Raw genomic sequence first — 20,774 nt, 5'->3', positions numbered from 1 at the left:
AATACAATGAAATAGCACCATTTTGTGGAAATTTAAATTAAATGCATTTTCATCTTGTTAAAAGATATACATATATTATTATTAAAATAAACCACTGCGGTGGTGGTGCTACGATAGCGTTGTCGCCTCATAGCAAGACGTTGTCCCGTTCGATTCTCAGCTAGAGCGTCTTCTGTGTGGAGGCATACGTGAATGGGGCGTGCCTTCGTTGAAGGTTGTGGCTCAGGGCTGGTAACCCAGTACGTAAAAATCCACTACCAATCATTAACGGACCGGAGTTCCGCTGTGGCGACTCCTAACCGGGAAAAGCCAAAAGACACAAACAAACAAATTATTAAAATAAACCATAAAATGCTTGCATATATAATATATAAAATTATTTAAAAATATAAATATTATAATAACATACTATAATTTAGCTGATCTCAATTTCAGCACAGGTTTCAAGGATAACATTTAATTTAAACCAGGGGCAGAACTTACATCAAGAATAGTTTGCCAATATAGGTCATAGATTCTCCATTGTTGTTTTTAACGCTCTCTCGCTATGTTAAACTCCTTTAACATAGCGAGACAGTTTTTAAAAAGCAACGGAGATCTTGCAGTACATCAGAACTGCCGCAGAGTACCAGACAGCTGCGGAAGGGCAGCAAGGAGGCATTATACAATGCCATTATTTAAGAAAAGTAGTTATTTTTTTTTCTTAAATAATGTCATTGTATAATAGCAATAACTCACTTCTGGGTGTGGGTAATGCTGGATTTACCCACAGTTGTCTTTGTTTGGCCACTCGGGCTTCGCCCTCGTGACCAAACCACACCAACCGTGGGTAAATCCAGCATTACTGACACCCAGGCGTGGGTTATTGCTATATTAACAAATGTATGTGTAATTATTAATTATATTACTTAATCTGTTTAGAATTTATTGTAATAAGATGGAGCTTTTTCCCCAGGCCTCTGCTGAATAGTTTTTTTTTTCACTTAACCCAGTCAAATAAACCCAGTAAACAAAAAAAATAATAAAACAAAGATAAATAAAATAAAAGTAAACAAAGCCTTCTGTCCATAGCATTAGGTTGACAGCAAAATTGTCCAAATAAGGAAGAATGCAACAAGTTAAAAAGGATCAGACAGAAAACTTCATAGGTAACTTTTGTTAACCCTGAACTTGTTTTTTTTTTTCACTGCGTAATATCCTAAACTTCCTTTGAAGGATTCCCATGGAAAATATGTAGTCTTCTCCTTAAAGACATACAAGTGTTCCAGCTATGTAGCTTCTAAATGCCTATTGACTCTATTGTACCTGAAAGGACTCCCAAGTAGAAGATTTAGCAGCTTATAACTTTATAGACACAACCTTGAGGCCCTCCTCTTCTATGTCCTTAAGGACCTTTATCCTGGTACAGAGCTCTTTGATGCACCTGGATTGGGACTGTATGATGAAGGCCTTGGAAAAGCTCAAATTGAAGTTTGGCGTCCTCTCTTCTCCTTCTATTTAAATCTTGGGATGCTGGAGAACCACCTCTTAAGCACGCCCCCAGCTGCTATCTTGGGATGCTGGAGAACCACCTCTTAAACACGCCCCCAGCTGCTGTTTTTACACTGGGAGCTTAAGAACTTAATGGTTCTTCCATGCCACACATATTGGTGCTAACTTCTCCCTTGACACCAGCAACTTCCATGTCAAGCTCCGCTAGACACAGAGTGATCAACATGAATTGTTTGGTAATTATTGCAGTACCATCTCCTTTGATGCTTCTTGTGGTGTTTGCATCATCTGTGTTTGAGTCTTCAGTGCTGAAGTCATTCATAAGCTTCACCACCATCAATTCAATGTCAACATCTTGGGGTAGACTTCAGAGGTTAGACCAAAAACTGGAGCAAACACTCTGAAGTCTGGCAAATGAGGCTTTGGAGATGGTTTTAAGGCAGCCAATTAGGTTACTGGACTCTAGAGGGGAACCTTCTGCTTCTGTTCCACCCCATGACACCGAAATTTGGGAACCTTTGACCTGTCAACATTGTCCCAAAAGGGTATAGTGTCAAAATTTCAACAGAGACCCAGACCATTTGGGAAGATTCTTCTTTCAGACATTAAGTTAGACTCCTCATCAGAGGCTCCACAGATATTGAGGATGATGTTTTGTCACAGTCCTTTCTGGAGTACTCCAGGTTTGGGGAGATCCTGGATTTAATGAAATAGAAGGTATCCTGGCCCATAGTCCTCACTTCCCTGAGGAAGAAAAACTGTAGGATGCTTTTTAGTTTCTCACCTACATCTTTGGTGATTTTGCCCACCGATCATATGATTGATCTGGTCATGGGCAGGGCTTGACAAGGGCCCGACATGGATGAAACTGTCTGCAGGAAGGCAAACAAGATCCTCTGGCCTCCTAAGGACAAGCAAGCAAGCACAGAGTAAGACTCTTCTTGAAGACTCCATTACAGTAGTGGTCACCATGAAGACAGAGAGAGAGGGAGGCCTTAATTTTTACTTGTATAACAGAGAAATTCATCAGGCCATGGATTGTATGGGGAGTCCCAGACATTTCGGGTACTTTATCAGTCAGAAATGCACACATACACATCAGGTAGCTTTTGTGTCAGGGCTCTGAATTACCTGGCATGTCTGACTTTTTTTCATCTTGACCCAGAGGCAGACATTTTAGACATGCTAAAAACAATTTGCCACACAATGTTCTGAGCCACAACCTTGAGTCATAGGTGTCAGCAGTGGCACATATTATATCACTCTGTATGAGGATGATCTGTAATACAGCAGATGAAGCAGTGAGGACAGGTGGGACAAGCTTTACTGTGAGGAGACGAGCCTAGCTTAAATTATGCAGATTTCTGGAAATCTTCAAGGCATCTTTCACCCAGTGCCTTTTTTGATAATCCTCTCTTTTTGGAAAAAAGGTGAAGAAGAAGGGGCACAGTAGAGAGTAGGAGGGGAAGATGATAATGACTGTTGGATTAAATTTTTCCAAACCTTTAAGGAATTTTGCTAAGAACCAAAAAGGTGCTAAAAAACATATGGTTTCACAAATCGTACTTTAAGTAGTTAGTTATGTGACAGGAACTCCTGTGTTCACAAGGACTTTTCAAGTGGACACTAACCCAGAGATAGAGTTGGAACACAAAATCTGAGATTCATAGCCACAGCATTCTTTAGGACCTGTGTGACTGTCCTCTTGTAGAGGCACTCGAGGGTCAGATATTCCTCTAATTAACTGCATTGCTGGCCAGCAAGCAAGAGACATGGAGAAGGGAAATAATTTCCAGTGCTTGCTTTCCCATTTCTATAGTTCTCTTTTTTAGATGGTCTACCCTGCTGGAAAGAAGCAGACAAAAAGGCGGTGGTCCTAGTAGACCAGGAAGGCTCCAGACTGTGCTTCAGATTGTATTCCAGATTCTTTTTGGTCCCCCCCCCCCCCCGAAAAAAAAAACACAAACAAAACAAAGAGCCCCATGCCACTCCATGTGGTACAAATCTAAAGAAAACTAAGTTCCATGTGGTTGTGGTGCAGCTGATATCTCCATGCCCTTAGGAGGGAGATTGGCTGTTTGGATCTCCAGGATGGACTGTTATGTGCTACATACCACATTTATATTTAGTGGTGTGTTAAACAAAGTAGTTGGTAAACATAGCAGTACTCAAGATAGCCAAGCTGTCCAGGGAATTGCTGCGTTTCATGGTGGAAGCTAGTTATTACCAATTCCAAGCCCTCCCGTTGCTCCTTGGGTATTCAAATGCATGGCAGTGGTGGCAGCTCATGTAAGACTGCACTGGAGCAGACTGTTCTCATATCTATATGACTGGCACCTAGTCATCACCACAAAGGAGTCTGAGTCTCACAAGTGATTATTTTAAATCATAATTTTCTCTACTTGGAATATCAGTGAAAACTGCAAAGTCTTAGAAGAAGCCATAGCAAGTACAGGTGTTGATAAGCAGCCGCTTTGGCTCAATTGTCAAGTTGTCCCAATTCCCTACAGATATAATAGAATCCATTGTAGCAACAGTAAATTACTCCTGCATTGCCACACTGTCAGCAGCCTTAGAACTGAAAGCCTTAGGGCTTATGACAGCAGCTTTTAATTTACTACTATTTGTAATGTTTTATATGAGGGTCTTAGAAGTTTTGTACAGTGTTCTTTGTTCTTAGTTACTAGATCCCATGGATCAGGTTATTCAATTGCCAAAATGTGTGCAGACATCTCCAGTGTTAGGTCTGTTTACACAAACTGGTCAAAGAATGTCACTTTTTATCCCTTTTTTCTCTATGGTTGCAGTCACCAAATGTGCATCTGCTCTGAGTTTCAGGAGGGACATTGTTTAGAACATATAGTCCAAGAGACTTGGACTCAATAAGAAACTTCAATGCACACATTCTAGAGATGAGGGCAGTCATCCTTGTGCTGCAGGCCTTTCTTGACCAACTTCCCCAGGGTGCAGTTGTGATACAAAATGACAGTATGTCAGTATTATGACATGTCAAATAATGGGGGTGGGGGGAGAGTAGATGTAACATCTCTGCTGAGAGGCCAAGAGGTGAAGGGAATGGGTAAATAAATTGCATTGCTTTCTGATTGCAGTGCACATCCCCAGCCAAGTTAACTCATTAGCAGACAGGCTCAGTGGATGCCTTGCAATGCTACGAGTGGTCCCTGAGTCTAATTACAATGCAGTTGATTTTTTGCCAGTGGGTGCAGCCTTGCTGTGGTTTGTTTACATACCCAATAAACGCAAAGTGCAGCAACTTCTTTTGCCACACCAAGAATCACTTGTCCACAGTGACCTTTAGATTTGCTGTATGCTTTTCCTTAGATCTCCCCAATAATGAAATTTCTGCACAACATCAAAATGTGCAAGACCATAGTCATTCTCATAGCCCTTTGGCATCAGAAGTTTAGTTTCCCCTACTGTGGCCTCACTTGATAAAGAAACTTGTTCTTCTGGAGCCCCATCCAGGTATCCTCTCTCATCCTTCTGGCAAGCATCACCCAGACCCCCATTCCATCAGACTAATTGCAGAGTATCTCTAATTTCCTTGATGGTTAACCCCCACAACCAAATCCTGACAGCTATTCACAAACATTCCAGTAGGAAGATGTACAAAGGCAGTAGATACAATTTTCCTTGTGGTCAATTCATGAAGGAGTAGACTCTTTCAGTACACCCATTCCACAGTTTAGGTTTGTAGCTGATCTCCAGCAAGGGGTCTAGTTTTTGAATTGAGTGTACATTTGGCAGCCATCTTGTACCTTCACCAAAAATTTAACCCCATACTCTTAGTATCTCAAAGTGTGAAAAGCCTTTCTAAGGGGCGCCATGTTACTGTGACTAGCATTTAAGTTCCTAGATCCCTTGTGAGACCTCAGAATTGATTCAGAGAACCTAATGCACACACTCCCTTCAAGCCAGTGGCACAAAGTATTTGCCATAGAAGATCTTGTTCCCAGATGCAGTAATATCAGCTTGTAAGGCTTCAGAACTACAGGTCCTGTTTTGTTGTCTTTCATATTTAATCTGTCACAAGTATAGGGTTATGTTCAGAACTAACCCAGCTTTCATGCCCAAAGTAAGTTAACCAGTTTATTATTTAACAGTGTTCTTCCTGAATGTTTAAAAAAAGGTGACTTGTATTGTCTAGATGTTCATACTCAACTATTTTTGTAGTTTCACAAAAACACAAATCTTAGAAAGGATTAGTAGCTTTTTTATATCTTTTTGCTAGATGTAAGCTAGGCCAAACGTTTCCAGAGTTACCTTGGACACGTGACTGTTGGACTGCATTTCTTACTTTTGTTTTGCTAGTAACGGAGCACTACCATATAAACCTGCATGGCTATGTCTTTAGCCTTTTTCTTAAATTTGCCAGTGGATGATGTATGTGCTGCTACAACCTGGGGTAACTGCACATTTTTGCAAGTTACTATAAGTTGTATGTAATCTGAAGATCTAGGTCTTCCTTTGGGGCCACCATCTTCATGACACACTGTCATGATGCCACCCAAGATGGGGTTTGTCCTAGTGCCTGAAGTGGATGGGACTGGATCATGTAAGATATGAGAGTTATGTACTTATAATAATAATAGATTTTCATGATCCACATTCATCCATTTCTGCCACCCCTCCCCTCCTTCCCTCTCCTGTTTACTTTACCACTCCAAAGTGTAGTCAACCATATGAGACTGTTAAGGGGTCAGGTTTAAAACTGGTAGAAAGGCATAGTTGTACGTTATTTTTGAATGTTATCAAGCCTTATGGAAACTGTATCTGAAGAACCGAGAAAAGCAAGATCCACTGTGGGAGCAAGAGAAGGAGCTTGAGGTTTGGGAAAGCATGAAGATGCTAAGTGAATGCTGCCTGCAATAACCAGTCTAGTGTTTTAAGTGGATGGACATGTGTCATGAAGGTTTAACATTATGGCAAATGTACAACTTTCATTTTTTATTTATCACACCTCTTCTAAGTCAGTTGATCAAAAGGAATCATTTTCATTTATAACCTGTGTATGTATAACAGAATCATAAAAAGAGAGTAGAAGAGGTCTCGTGGAGAAAAGCAGAAATACTGTGTTGGCCTGTATTTTTCTAAGATACTTATCAGTCAGCCAGTTGTAAAGAGAAACTTGAGGCCGAGGTTAAGCTGAATTAAGGAAATGTAGTACATGGTGCTGCGGTAGCGTTGTCGCCTCACAGTTAGACCTTGCACGTTCGATTCTCAGAGCGTCTTCTGTGTGTCGACATGTGTGAATGGGCGTTCCTTCGTTGCAGTTTGTGTGTTAGGCCCGGCAAGCCAGCACGTAAAAATCTACTGCCAATCATTAGCAGACCGGAGTTCCGCTGTGGCGACCCCTAACCGGGAAAAGCCGAAAGAAAGAAGAAGTAGTGTTGCATCATTGCTACCATGACCTCACGCCTTTTTAATAATCACAGATGACAAAATATTGTAAATATATCTGGAAATGAGAATGTTAAACATGTATTTGTTGTAGTATCTTTTATGATGTCCAGTATTAGTAGCCAGGATAAGTTTGAACTGTGTTCTGTTTTTAACTAGTCTAACTGTATGTTAACTGAACATTTTATCCTTCCATAGGAGAAACTTTTTTGTTTTATAGTTCAAAATTCTTAGTAAACATTAAATTCCATCAAGCAGATGATTGAAATTTGTTTTCCTTAACCTGAGTCGTTACGCTGTTGGCTGTTATGATGCCACTTGTTAGAGAAAAGTTGCCTATTATTTTGTTGATGATTTTTTTTTAATCTAGTTTGACTTGTATAAATGTTTTTTTTATAATGTGTTTTTCCATCTCTCTTGTAGAGAGTGTGTATCCATTAATACAATGAACATTGCAGTGCATAGCAGAAAAGCATGTTGAGTGATGTGATTGCAGATTGTTATTATGCATGTGAGACCAGTGCTTATCTGTGAACGGTTTGGTTGAATGAAGGAGATGAAAAAATCTGGAAATGTTTATTGCAGTTAGAAATTTTGGTCTTTAAATCTGACTTAATTTACTGATATGGATATTTGTTTTCCAGCCTGATGCATCTCCTCATACCAACTTTGTTTCACATAAAATATCGTATAGAACAGATGAAACCTGTTTGCCCCTTTAATCTCACAGAGAAACCAAAGATTGTGCAGCAACTGTTGGATTTCATGGTGGATGTTATTCTGATGCCTTATGGGTAAGGAAAAAGCAACAACAATGTAGGTTTACTTAATGTATTCTGAAAGTTTAGCCATTAGCCATAGAAGAGTGGATCCTTGAGCGGATAAAAAAATGCATTTGTGCTGAAAATGGATAGCTCTGTTGACATTAATGTTGGTAGTTTCTAGAAGTCCTAAAATGTATACTGAGAAAAAAAAATAAGTGCTTTGAAGAGTTGTACAAAAAGAATAAAAATAGCAACTATGCTTAAATGAAAAGAACATTTTCCACTGGGGAATCGTTGGACTCCCTAGTGAAATGTCAGTTGAAGTGCCAAGCACCAACAAGCTGAAATATTCCAAAAACACAAAAGAGTGAATTTCAAAAATTGCTCTTCTCCTTTAAACTAGTTTTTGCAAGGGGGAGGGTCCCCTGCACCCCCACCAAACTTATAAATACCAACTCTGAGAGTGCTAAACTTGGAGAAAAGGGAATATTCTGAGAAATGATATCTTGGACTTCGTATATGTGTCTGTTCTTTCATAATATTTTGGGACTCACTCTAGCGGGTCCTGACATTTCAAATGGTTACTAAGTCATTGTCTTCTCTGTTGTTCATGGTTCTGATATAAAAAAGGGATGGGGGAGACAAGGCCCTGTTTTCCTTTATATATATTAGCTGTTTGTGTGTATGTATGTACTGTGAGCAAGAGACTTGCCAATATTAATCTGAGCAAATATTCCCACTTGGTACACAGCAGAATCTGAATTCTGTAGTTTCATTCCCGTTTTGCTGTGGATGAAATAAACATTTTAAACTGTTATCAAAGTGGACAGTATAAGTTTTAGTATATGTGAGACTGACTTATGTACTTCACTTAGTGTTCCACTAATATCTACATGGTTACTTTGCAATTAGAAAAGGCATATGTCATAGACGTACACTAATTCTTTGAGCTCCACAAAATTATCTGTGTAGTAATTCATAAATGGAACCAATTCCAAGTAGCCTCTACACTCTCACTTTGTGTTGGGAGTACAGTAGATGTCTGAGAGTGTTACTGAAACTGTGCAGGAAAACTGTGAAGTATGGGTCTTTGGACTCTTGTTGTCAGATTTTGGGCAAAGTGGTAAATTCACTTCCCAGAGTTTTTATATTTGTATTGTAATGAGTTTATTTATAAATTTTTATCTCAACTGGACTATCGTGGCCCATTTGATTCCCTATGAAGTGAGAGATAGTGCATTAATTCCTAAACTCCAGTAGGAGATCTACAGCTCATTTATTGTGTGATCTGGTTGCAAACTAATATGCCCAGTCATTCTCCACAGAGGTAAGAGTAGGGCATAGCGTGTGTGGTGTTATGAGTGAGGGTGTGCCGCATCTAATAAGCCTTTCCTCCTGCTGCTATGACTTGTATGCTACTACACATAGTAACCCTGTCATGCATGAATCTTCTGGTACAAATGTGGTTATCTGGACATCAGGGGAGTCAAGTGCAGCCCCTTCCCCCAAGGTGGCCATGCCAACAATTGTAACACTTCTACGATCCCCAGGCTAAATCCTACAGCACCCAGACTTTACTAATCAAATCCTGGTTATCTGGATCATCCCAAGCCTTGAGTTTACAAAACCATCTTAAATATTCTTACACCATCAGTCACAGTTAACCAAACTCATTAAAACATACTGTGTTACAAAATTGTATACTAACCCTCCCATCATGAGGTATATGCTTAAAGGAATCTGTGTCATTTGACCTAAACTCAACATATCTAAACACAACTGATATAAGCATATCTTTATCTAACACGGAATAACTCAAAAAACATTAAGAAAAAATGTTTTTGCAGGGGGTGCAAGCCCCCCTGTACCCCCACTCCCCCTAAATTATTTTTAACAACTCCACAATCGCACTGTAGTGGAAGAAAGAGAAAAAAACCCTGGAAGTGCACCACCAGCTCTCAGAATCCAGCACACTGCCATTATGCAAACTGTAATATTACTTATAAATCTATAATATAACTAAAACCATTGATCAGAAATCATAAACTTTCAATATTATCAGTGTTACAACTAGTAAAATAAACATTATATCATTAGATCAACTGTGATTAGATCCTTTCTTTATACCACCTTTGATTAGATAAAGTGACAGACCATGTGAATGTAACCTGCTAAATCGTATATAATATTTTTTAATCTGCTACAACATATTGAGCAAATAAACTTACATGCGTTGCCTGTGCTTGATTTATTCCTTCTTTAATAACAGAATATTTTGTTAGATTTTCTATCAGAAACAACCATCTACATACAACAGTGGTCCCACTTAGTTGTTACCCTAAACTGTCTAGAGGTTTACATTTCTATTCTACAATATGCGATATAGACTAGTCGAATTGCACTGACTCTGGATTATCCATATGTTGTAGATAGTAATCCCATAAAGACCACTTATTATTACTGTCTTTGTTGTCTGTTCTAGTTGCTTTTAATCATTTATCACATCCAGAATCCCATTTTTATTTTGTTCTTCTTTTGTTTTTTTTAATAAAAGCAGTGTCACTAGTACTTGATAATGTCTCTGTTTGCTTCAAACCAGGGACCAACTTAGATGCATCATTTCTCTGGTTAATATCATATCACCCTCAAATTATCTTTAAAATTCCGATACTTTTAGTTTTTATATTTTTGACACTCAGAAAAATATGGTCCCAACTTCCCCTAACTCCTGGAATACATCTCCAACAGCTTTCTTCTAGGGCTGGAAACATTTTTTTAACTTACTACATGTGTAAAGTACCTATGCAGGCATTTCCTTGCTAAGATTGTAAATTTCCTTGATTTAACAGCATATTTTGGAGCCAGACATACTTCCTGCATTGCTCTTTTGTGAATGGTGTATCTAATCTGTTATTCCAAGCTTTTAATTTGTCTGCCAAGCCCAAATAGTCATTTGTCAGGGTCCTATGTTGCTCTATATAACATCTTTGTCTTTTGTAGCCTCTTCTGATCTTGCTTCAATTATTAAGTTTATCACCACTGTGTAATGACCTCTGTCTTTCATCTTTTCGGGAGCACCTGTACTCCAGTACCAACCTCATGCCAAACTAGATTGTCTCTGTCTGCCAGATTAAACTTCCCCTTGGCTACCTCCCAGTTAGTTAATACTTCATATTTTATTAGTTGCTTCCACTGTCCAGGTTCCTTCTGGAGTAATCTTCACTTTGTCACTGCTGAATTTTAGTTCCAATTTCTCTCCTTTTTACTCTGAGCATACCCATTTGGACCAGTATCATGTATCCATGTAATTGCTTTAGCTGCTTTAGGATGCACACCAGGGAATGTGCACTATATCTTTCAGAACAATTCCCTACTTTGTCTTTATATAATCGGGACCAAAACAACCCACCCTCTAGTCCTCTCGTGTTAGATCAGACTGAATTTCATCAGATTTCATTTAGGTGCATACATTCTGTTTGGCAATGAATGTACTAACCTGAAGTGATTAGCTAACCAGTAGCTCTTAAGGTTCAGAATTTTGAGGCCTCCCTGTTCAGCTGAGAAAACCTTTCCCATTGTAGTCTTGTTTTTTTTACCTTCCCAAAAATCTAATCTCCCTGTTTAAGTCTCACATTTTAGTATTAGGCTGAAAGAGGTAAGCCTGACTCGCATATAGTATGCAGGGTACCAGAAATATTTTAATGGCTTATATTTTACTTTCATTGTCCATATTGAAAAGTTTCTACTTCTTTATTTTGTTTACTGTCTTTTGCATGGTTTCTTGCCACATATTTGTAGCTGCTTGAGTAATATCTTTTTAACCAGATCCCCAAGTACTTCATCCTTTCATGCCCCCATAGGACTAGGTAGGTTTGAATCATTTTGTAGGATGATATGAAGCTTATCATTATTGTCTTAGTTTTATTTTCATTTATTTTGTCGCCTTCACGATACTGTTATTTTTTTAAATCCCAAAAAAATTGGGATATCTCTTTTAAGGCGCAAGTTAAATTTAACATGACATAAGCTGCAAATAAGGATATATTTTCTTTGTTCATATCGGTCAACTTCCTGTACGTAAAAGTCCCTAATTTTGGCAGCAGGCAGTTCTAAATTAAAGAGCAAATAAAACAGGGGAAAGAGGGCAGCCCTGTTTAGTACCCGTTGTCAATTTATTTATTTTTTGATGCAACATTGGCCATTCTAATGTATTCTTCCACTGAGTTATATTTTATTATGAGTTCTGTGTACTCTCTGGGTAAGTCTAGTATGTTTAACGCTTATCTAAGGAATTCCATATCCACTTGGCAAATGTTTTTGCAGCATCCAAGCCTATCATTATAACAGGAAAGTTTTGTAATTCTGTCCGTTTCTTAATCAAAAGTATTTTAATATTTTTTGTAATTCTGCTGGTTTCTGAATCAAAAGGGTTTTAATATGGTCAAAAATCTGTCTACCTTCAAAAGACGATATTGTCAATAATTCCTGGGAGAATTTGTGCAAAGTTTTCTCTAAGATGGACATGAATATTTCATAGTCATGGCGTAGAACATAAATGCTTCTATAAGCCCTGGGGTCTGCAGGGACCATGATTCCGTTATTTTACCTCCTTACAAGAGGTAAAATGTTTGTACCACAAATCTGCAGTTTTGTTGCCCTCTAGTTTTCATTTTCCATCCATACCTGTAGATTTGCCTGTTAGCAGATGGTTAATTACTAAGGAGATTTCTTTTATTTTGCCATTAATGTATGCTTCTCCTGAGAATTAAAATTAACTGTGCCAGCAGCATATCTGCCCTCTTTAAAATTTCCAAAGAGCTTTCCTCCCCTTTGATTAACATTTAATAGTATTCATTTTTAATTTCCAATATTTTCTGCAGTTTAGTTTCAAGTTTACCTGAAAATGGATCTCTCTGCTTTGAAATAAATCTTTCTACCTTTTGCATTCTTAATCTCTGGGCCGACAGTTTTACGTTTCTTAGAATAATGTCAAAGTACAATCATTTCAAAGTAGTCTTGCGCTCATTCAAGTAAGAGAAGTGTTCCTCTGTTTGGACTTCAGCTGCTGTTAATCTGTTCTGAACTTGTTCAGGGTCTCAGTCAAATCTAGCTTCTAACATTTTTGTAAAATCCAAATCCTAGGGTATACCCATGGAATTGATGGCCTGTGGTGGCAGAGTGGGTTTTTGTATGAACTAAATGAAAGGGGTCCCCCTCTGGGATCTTGATCATTTTGGTCCATCACCCTGAACTTAAAACTGTGCTAAGGGTGTTCATGCACGTGCTTCGCCAGTGCATTCTTTATAGTATTAATAAGGTGAAACTGGAGAACCAAATTGATCAAGATCCCAGAGGGGGACCCCTTTCCCTTAAGCTAGAAATGTGTGAATTAATATGGCAAATACAACTGAATGCCTACAATTTACCAGGATTAAATGATTTGTGTTCCTTGGCTTGTGTATTAAAACTTTTGCAGAGGTGATTAATTGTATCCTGTGTACATTGTTTCTACAATTTTTTTCAGCTATAGTTCTTAACAAATATTCTTTACTCTATGTAATCTGGGGTGTAGTGGAAATACTTTTTCATATTTATACATATTTATTTATTATGGTTATTTGTATTAGTATTTGTATTTAACATTGGTATTCACTTGACAGTTTAGTTAATGTTAGGTTTAGACTCCTAGCATGTGCTTTTTAAAACGACTTGCAGATGTTTGGCATATTAAATAATAACTTGTATAGTTTTTTTAAAACATCTACATTTTTGCAAGGTCATTCTCAGTATGTTTACACTTGGTTAATTTTATTGTAGTTTTATTGCATATTTAATACATATTTATTTACTCAGTATTTATATTCAAATGTTTTTAAATATTCTGCTGCTTTTGCTTTTAGAGGTTAATTGATTTTAGCGTGTGACACTTTAAATAGATGCATCTTGCACAATCTCTAGTTGTCTGAAGAAGTCTTGCTCATAGAAGCAAGACGAGAGCGCTTACATTATTGTTTCTTGCTGTCTCTGTGGATTAAATTTTGTTTTTTTGGAACTGTCCTGCTGCTGGTGGTCGTGTTTTAGTATTCTTTTAAAGGGATAGGTTATGTTAAAAAGGCAACTAACATTATTAACATTTCCTGTGATACTTAAATACAAAAATATCTAAAACAGTAGTGTTTAAAACTTGGAAAAAATATAATATATTTGAATGCATAGTATTGTACAGCAGTTTTGCTTTAGACATTTTCTTGTAACTTTTAAAGGGCTAATTCATGTCACAGAAAAGCAACTAACATTATTAGCAATTTCCTGTGGTACTAGTTACAAAGTATTCTACAGTAATGATGTTGAAACTGTTAAAAATACAATATATTCAAATATACTGTAACTTTTAAAAACAGTGTTTGTTTTATAACAGCCAATTTTGGATAAAAATTAGATAAAGTAGCAACCTCAGAACGTTATGGTGTTTGTCCCCCCTCCCGTTTCCAGTACTGAAAGGCATCATACCAAGTTTTAAAAATGTATAACAATGATCCGACTGCCATAAATCCACAAAATAATTCCTTGAAGTTACCCACTTGGAAAACTTCTTTTTAATTATGTGTCTAAGCTGAATCCAGATGCCCTCTAACTCCTGGCTTTAGGTTTTAGAATAGGCAAAGTGGACACATTATCATTAACACTCGGCGAGACTTGGGCATTCAGTTTAAATTGCCCAAAAAGTTCCCTTTTTTTGACCTCTCTTTTTTTAACAAAGCCCCCCAAAAATGAGTTTCTTTGATATCTAACTCACCCTTCCTCTCACCTGTCAAGATAGTAGCATGCTCCTTACATGTGGGCACCTCAAAGGAGAACATAAAAGTGGTGACTGTTATAGATTTTATCCTGTATGACCAACTGCGAATGTCATTCCAACAATGCGCACAAAAGATAACTTTCTCTACCCTGCACCAGGTCCTTCTTGATAGTTTATGGCTTGCACAGCCGCATAGTTATTTCTGTGTCAATTGCTGACTTGGTTGGCAGCTGGCTGTGGAAGTAATTGGACTATGCCAGCCACATCTCTTCTTCTGCTGTCATAACGTCCATCTTGACTCACTGATTGTTGACTAATCGGATTCTTATGACCTGATGTATTCTTCTTCTAAACAAGAAACATCTTTATTGAATTTTCAAGTATGACATAGGCAATCATGCATTTATTTAAATTAAAACAAACCATATTGACCTATATTGAGTTGCAAATATTATACCGCACATATAATTGTCTGTACAATGATTGTCATTCAAACATTACATAGCTCATTCAGTTTCTACCTTCCCTTAAACCTTGTTCCTCCTCCAAAACATTATTCTTCTTGTGGTGTTCCCACAATTTGTTCCTACCCTTTTGTAAAGATCCCACTTCCAGTTCTTTTATTTCTGTTACTATATTCAGTACTTCTGGCATGGTTGGCTTAGACTTTATCATTTTCTAGCAATGGCTTTTTTTTGGAAGCCAGCAGAATTAAACTCAGCAAGGCCTTACTTTTGTCTAGGCAGTTCTGAATGTGTATTACAGTTAAAAAAATCATTTCCTTACTTAATGTAATTTGCTTACCCAGTATTTCTGACAGCGTAGCCTGCAGGAAATTTTATGAAGTCTGCCAATGCATTACACTCCCAAAAATGTTCTCAATACCTCTTTCTTCTCCATCACACCACCGACATCTACAATCTACCTGTGAAAAATTTCTTTGGAGTCTTTTTGGGGCAGAAAAATATCTATGCAAACATTTCCAAGCAAAGATCCACAATCTTCTAGACTTTGTTGCATATTTGGGAGCCATACATACCTTCCTATCGTTTCTTTGTGAATTGCATATCTAGTCTGTCTTCCTAAGCCTTTATAACCTCATCTGATTGATTCCTATAGTTATCATGCAATATTTTGTGTGTTCTACTAATTTATCTCTTTTTAACAGCAGCTTCTATTCTAAGTTCTACTAAAAACTGTACCAGAGTGGACTTCTATGCTGTCTACATATTGAGTAAGAACTATATTATAGCTCTCCAAGTGTGAAAGCAAAAACTCAGAAGAGAGAGCCAGTAAACTTGTATTTTGGGGTAAATTTTAGTAACTGGTTAGTGAATGCACTGCCTGGATGCCAGCAAAAAAAAAAAAAAATGGCAGTGCAAGCTCCAGCTTTGGTGCAAGACATGACTTCTAGTAACCTAGAGGAAAATATGTCAAATGTAGTCAAAGCTGATTAAAATAAACAAAACACTGAAGGAGTATATCAACTGAAATAATAAAAGGCTGGAAAAATGGAATAAGCTTTAAACAGATATTCAGACGAGGTGATAAAACTGCAAAAATCAGAGGTCCAGATGAAGAAAAGGCTAGCTGAATATGTGACTGCTCAAAAAAGAGATGTTTAAAAAAACAATAGAATTAGAGGACAGAGCACATAGGGAAAACATGAGATTCTCAGCTGTACCAGAGAAGCTGGAAGGAAAATACTGTATTGATTTTATGAAATCTCAAATAAGCAACTGATATTCTCCAGCAGGAGTTATTTGAAAGGGCACTTCATGTGTATGCTCCAAACCTGGCCATAAGAAAGCAACCTTTAATAGTAAAGATGCAATCCTACCAGTAGAAGGATTTGATTCTGACAAAACTGTGGCAGAAGGACAAAGTACTAAAAGTTGGAGACAGAGTGTTTTGTGTTAAATTATTACTCACTATACACCAGGTAGAAGAGTAATAAATTTATTCTAGTAATCATAGAATGTCAAGAAGCAAGTATCTGATTCAAGCTGCTATACCCAGCTATGTTTAGAATATCCTTTCCTGGAGGGACAAAATCATTTTTTGATGCACAGCATGCTAAGGAGGAAATACACAAGTTTATCCAACAAATAAGAGCTATGAAACAGATGGAGATTCTGCTTCTTGTTAGTCTGGTAGTAGACTACAGTGAGACTGTGCTAGTGAAACCTTTTCCATTGTTTTAATGGAAAATGCTTGTGAGACAGAAAGATGCACAAAAGTTGAATAGAAGAACCAGAAGTATGTTAGAAATGAAGCAGAGACTGTATTTGTGAAATGGAAATCAATAGGAATTAAACCATCAATTCCGGAACTGACAAATAAATTGAGGATTTCAAAGCATTGCTTATATTTATGAAACAAGACTGAACAAGAACACCTGGAAATATTGGACTTTTTTTTTACTTTGCTAAACTTGTAGTGGACTCTAAAGCATATGCCCTACTGCATGCCATTAATGTTTGGAAGAACATTTAGGAGGGGTAAGAGGAAGGAAAGAGTTAACTGTAAGTAAAACAAAATGTTGTTCTTAACAGTAGTATTGTTATAATGCATACCTGCATACTATAAAGTAAAGTTCTCATTTTTTTCGAGTGTAATGTGGAATCATACCTCTCAACCTCTAAGACAAAGAAATCTGGACAAAGCCGTATATAATGCGGGGACAATGGCCCAAAAATAGGGACAATTTTTAAATATTCCTCTTACAAAGAAAGTTGATAGAATAACAGGTTTTGCATTAACATGAATTTTCTGAAGAGTATGAAGTCTGTAACTCAAACATCTGTCATTATTTCCTGACTTCAGTCCTCAATGATTTACCAGTAAACCAAAATTTTAAGAGTATCAGAGCAAAAATATGAGGCAGAAATCTGGGCAGTCTACAAAAATCTGTACAGTTGAGAGGTATGATGGGGATACTGAAGTAAACAGTATAGTTCTCCTATTTCTATTCTGTTTCTATTTCTCCTTGTTCAGTTTTAAGAAATATGTGCACAGCAATGTAAAAAAAGGAAGCAAAGTCTTGTTAAAATGGCATGATACAAGAAAAAGAGTTGTGCTTTTTCTTACTGTTGCATACAGTAATGACTGGATTAATGCCCTTGGCTTGATCTAGTAATGAGTTTTAAGAGAAAGCCAATAAATAAATGAACATTGATCATAATAAGATGTTATGTAGTCCAATCTCTTCTACATTCTTACTCGTGGGTTCGGAGCCGAACCTCCGCTCCAACTCGGCCATACTCTAGCTCAAAGTCTTTCAATTGGCTGGGCTAAGAAGGTATCCCATGCTGCACTGCTCCCTTTTCCCAGATCTCGTTTGCCGCTCGTATAGCTCAGATGTGGTCTCGCTCTTGGCTGTGGCTAAGTATAACTTTTGGTCTTTTATTGTAATATTCTTGCTTCAAAAGCTATTTTCATAACTGTGTGTATGTGTGTCTACTAGTTTGTTAACCTTGTGTACGGTTGTCTTGTGTTTTTGTGGTGTCCCGCTAGCTGTTTCCCAATGAGCTAGGCCCGTTTCAGTTAGAGGACCTAGTCCGTCTCTGTTCTGTTTTTTTCTTGTTAGTAGGTACCTATCCCTCGGGCTAGGGCCATTTAAGTTAGAGGACCTAGTCCTTTCCATGTTGTCCTGTTGAGACTGCTTAAGTTAGAGGTCTTTTTTGTGGTGTCTGTTGTTTTTATTTATTTCCCGTGCTTGTGGTTTCTACTTTAATGGTTGGTCCGTATTAACGGTTGGTGGCCTTTCAGTTCCTAACTATGTCTAAGGATACAAAAAAGCATAAGCCCTCGGGCTTTAAGAAATGTACTAAATGTGGTTATAAAATGTCAATCACTGATGGGCACTCTGTGTGTGTTTATCGTCTGGGGGCGATTCACCTTCAGGAATCTTGTACATTTTGCTATGCATTTAGCCTGCGTGTTCTTCAGGAGAGGAAGAACAAACTAATTTTGAAAGGACTTCTGAAACCCTCCTTCGAGGAGGATTTGGAGAGGGCTTCTAGCTTCAAGTCTTCTCCCTCTAAGAGTAAAAGTTCCAAGACAAAAAAGTGATCTCTGGCTCCATCAGTATCCTCGGAGCCTCTGGAGAAAATAGAAAAATCTGTGGCATCCTCGGCTCCACTGTCTTGTGTGCTGAAGGAAGCTAGTGCATCGACGGAGTTTGCTTCAGCTCCAAGTCCCTCAGAGCCGGTTGCAGAGGTGCTAGTTCAGATCCGGTCTCCAATTTTTAGGCTGGTCTCTCCTCCTCGCAGGTCTCCTTCGGAGAGGAGGTCTAGATCTCCTTCCTTATCTTCTAGGTCCTCCAGGACTCTTTCGGATGTGGATGTCGATAGTGGTACAGAGACTGCTCCAATCACCGGTACTGGCTAAATTGTTTTCGGCTCCAGCCCAGTCGGCACCGGAGCCCGTCACCCAGCCAGCGTCAATACTTCTTTCGAGTGAATATCAACTTTCGGAGCTGGAGTGTTCAGCGCCATCTGATGTCCCTAGGTCGGCTCCGATAGCCCATCCTGGCTTATCAGCTCCGGCCTCTGCTCTGACTGCGTCTGCTCCGTCCATGGGGTTCAGGACTCATGGTTCCTCGGTCAGACCCGAGGGAGAGGCCTCAGGACACTTTTCGGCTCCTAGCCTCCCCCTTGGTGCTTCAGCGTGGGGGAATCTGACTCCTGCTTTGGCTTCAAACCTGGTTCCTTCTGCTCCGAGGTCTTCCACTGCTGGTCGATTTTTGGACCCGGGGGGGGGGCAGCTTTCGAGGTCATGCAGAGAATGCTGGCCAGGTCCTCAGCAGCATCATTCGGCACTGCCACTCTGTCCCCTCCAGCTCCGGTGTGGGTCTCTGATCGCCCTCTATCTTTCAACAGCGGAGACCCAAGGCCTCAGGATACCCCCATGACTGGTCCCCATATTTCTGAGGGCCGGTCATAGTTTTTGCCTGAGGAGCCACCTAGAAAAAGAATGTGCAAGAGGAAGCACATCGACTCCCAAGATAGTTCCTCACGTCAGACACCGACCTCAAGGAATCGGAGGGGTCCCCCAAGTCATCCTCTGAGGATATCTCCTTCTCTGATATCCTAGAGATTTTGAAGCAGAGAGGTGACTGGCCCTCCAAGGCTCCCTCCGAGGAGGAGTCGGTGTTCCTGAAGGCCTTTGGGGCTCAGCCCTCCGCCTCCTGAGTGTCTCCACCCTTCGACAAGCTTCTGGATCTGGTTTGTCGAAGGGTGTGGGAAACCCCTGACTCTGTGGAACCAGTCCCCAGGAGACCCAACAAATTCTTGTCCACCCCTCTGACAAAGAGTTTATATCCAAGGGAGTTACTGTAGATGCCATGGTGGTGGCAGTGGCCACCAAGAAGGAACTGGCTGAGACTTCGTCTACCATCCATCCCCCTAACAAGGAGTCTAGGACCATGGACCGGTATGGGAAGCGTATGTTTTCTTCAGTGACCTTTACTCTGCGGTCACTGAATTACTTATCACATTTTACATGGCTCCAAAGAGATCTCCTGAAAGAGCTTGGAGATGCTCTGCAGGGTAACTTTTCTGATGCGGTGGCTCAGAAGGTCAACGCTGAGATGTCTACCCTCAACTCTATTGCTAACTCCTCCATGAGGCTCATCCCTTACACAGCCGAAGGAGTGGGTAGGGCAGTAAGTTCGGGAGTTGCTCTTAGGAGACACAGCTGGATGCGCCTCTGTAATTTCGTGGAGGCCTTCAAGTCTACATTCACCAACGCCCATTTGATGCTTCCTCCTTATTCGGAACCAAGGTGAAAGACACTCTCACCAGGTGTGAGCAAGAGGGAAAAACTCTGTCTGCTGTGGGAGTCCGTTTTTCCCTTCCTTCTAGGTCTTATCCCAAGACCCAGAGGAGTGGGAAAATGTGGTTCCAAAAATCGCAGAGGTTTTTTCATGATGCACAAGGTGAGTCCCCCCTCCAGAGGCAGGGGGAGGGGGTGGTAATTCAGGTAGATGTCACCCTAGGGGCAGAGGAGTCCTGCGTAACCAGGGAGACCGCGATTCCTTTCGTGGTTCTACCTACCAGCGCCTGATGGAAGGCCCGACTGTGTTTCCGGAGCCAGTCGGGGGTCGCATTTCACTATACCCAGAGGTCTGGCAAGGTATCACCCAGGACCAATGGGTATTAAAAATAGTTTCCGGAGGTTATCACATTCCCTTCTCTTGAACTACCCTCCAATCAAAAAAATCCCAGATGTTCCACCCAATCAAAGGGATTCCACAGCTTCAGAGGTTTTAAAGCTGCTAGAAAAAGGAGCCATCC

The 20,774-nt window shown here is 39.4% G+C and overlaps 1 protein-coding gene across 1 annotated transcript in view; it reads left to right on the top strand.

Annotated features, from left to right (window-relative positions):
• Positions 1-20,774, top strand: part of ECPAS (Ecm29 proteasome adaptor and scaffold) — a 2,158,898-nt gene that overhangs the window by 149,010 nt on the left and 1,989,114 nt on the right. Inside the window, exon 5 of the mRNA XM_044061033.1 lies at positions 7,557-7,706. Coding sequence (XP_043916968.1) covers positions 7,557-7,706 — 150 coding nt within the window. The remainder of the gene's footprint in view (positions 1-7,556; positions 7,707-20,774) is intronic.

The sequence above is a fragment of the Protopterus annectens genome, chromosome 2.part0 (assembly GCF_019279795.1).
Source record: "Protopterus annectens isolate FY-2018-M chromosome 2.part0, PAN1.0, whole genome shotgun sequence".
In the NCBI taxonomy this organism is placed as follows: Eukaryota; Metazoa; Chordata; order Ceratodontiformes; family Protopteridae; genus Protopterus; species Protopterus annectens.
This window is presented reverse-complemented; position numbering and strand designations above follow the sequence as displayed.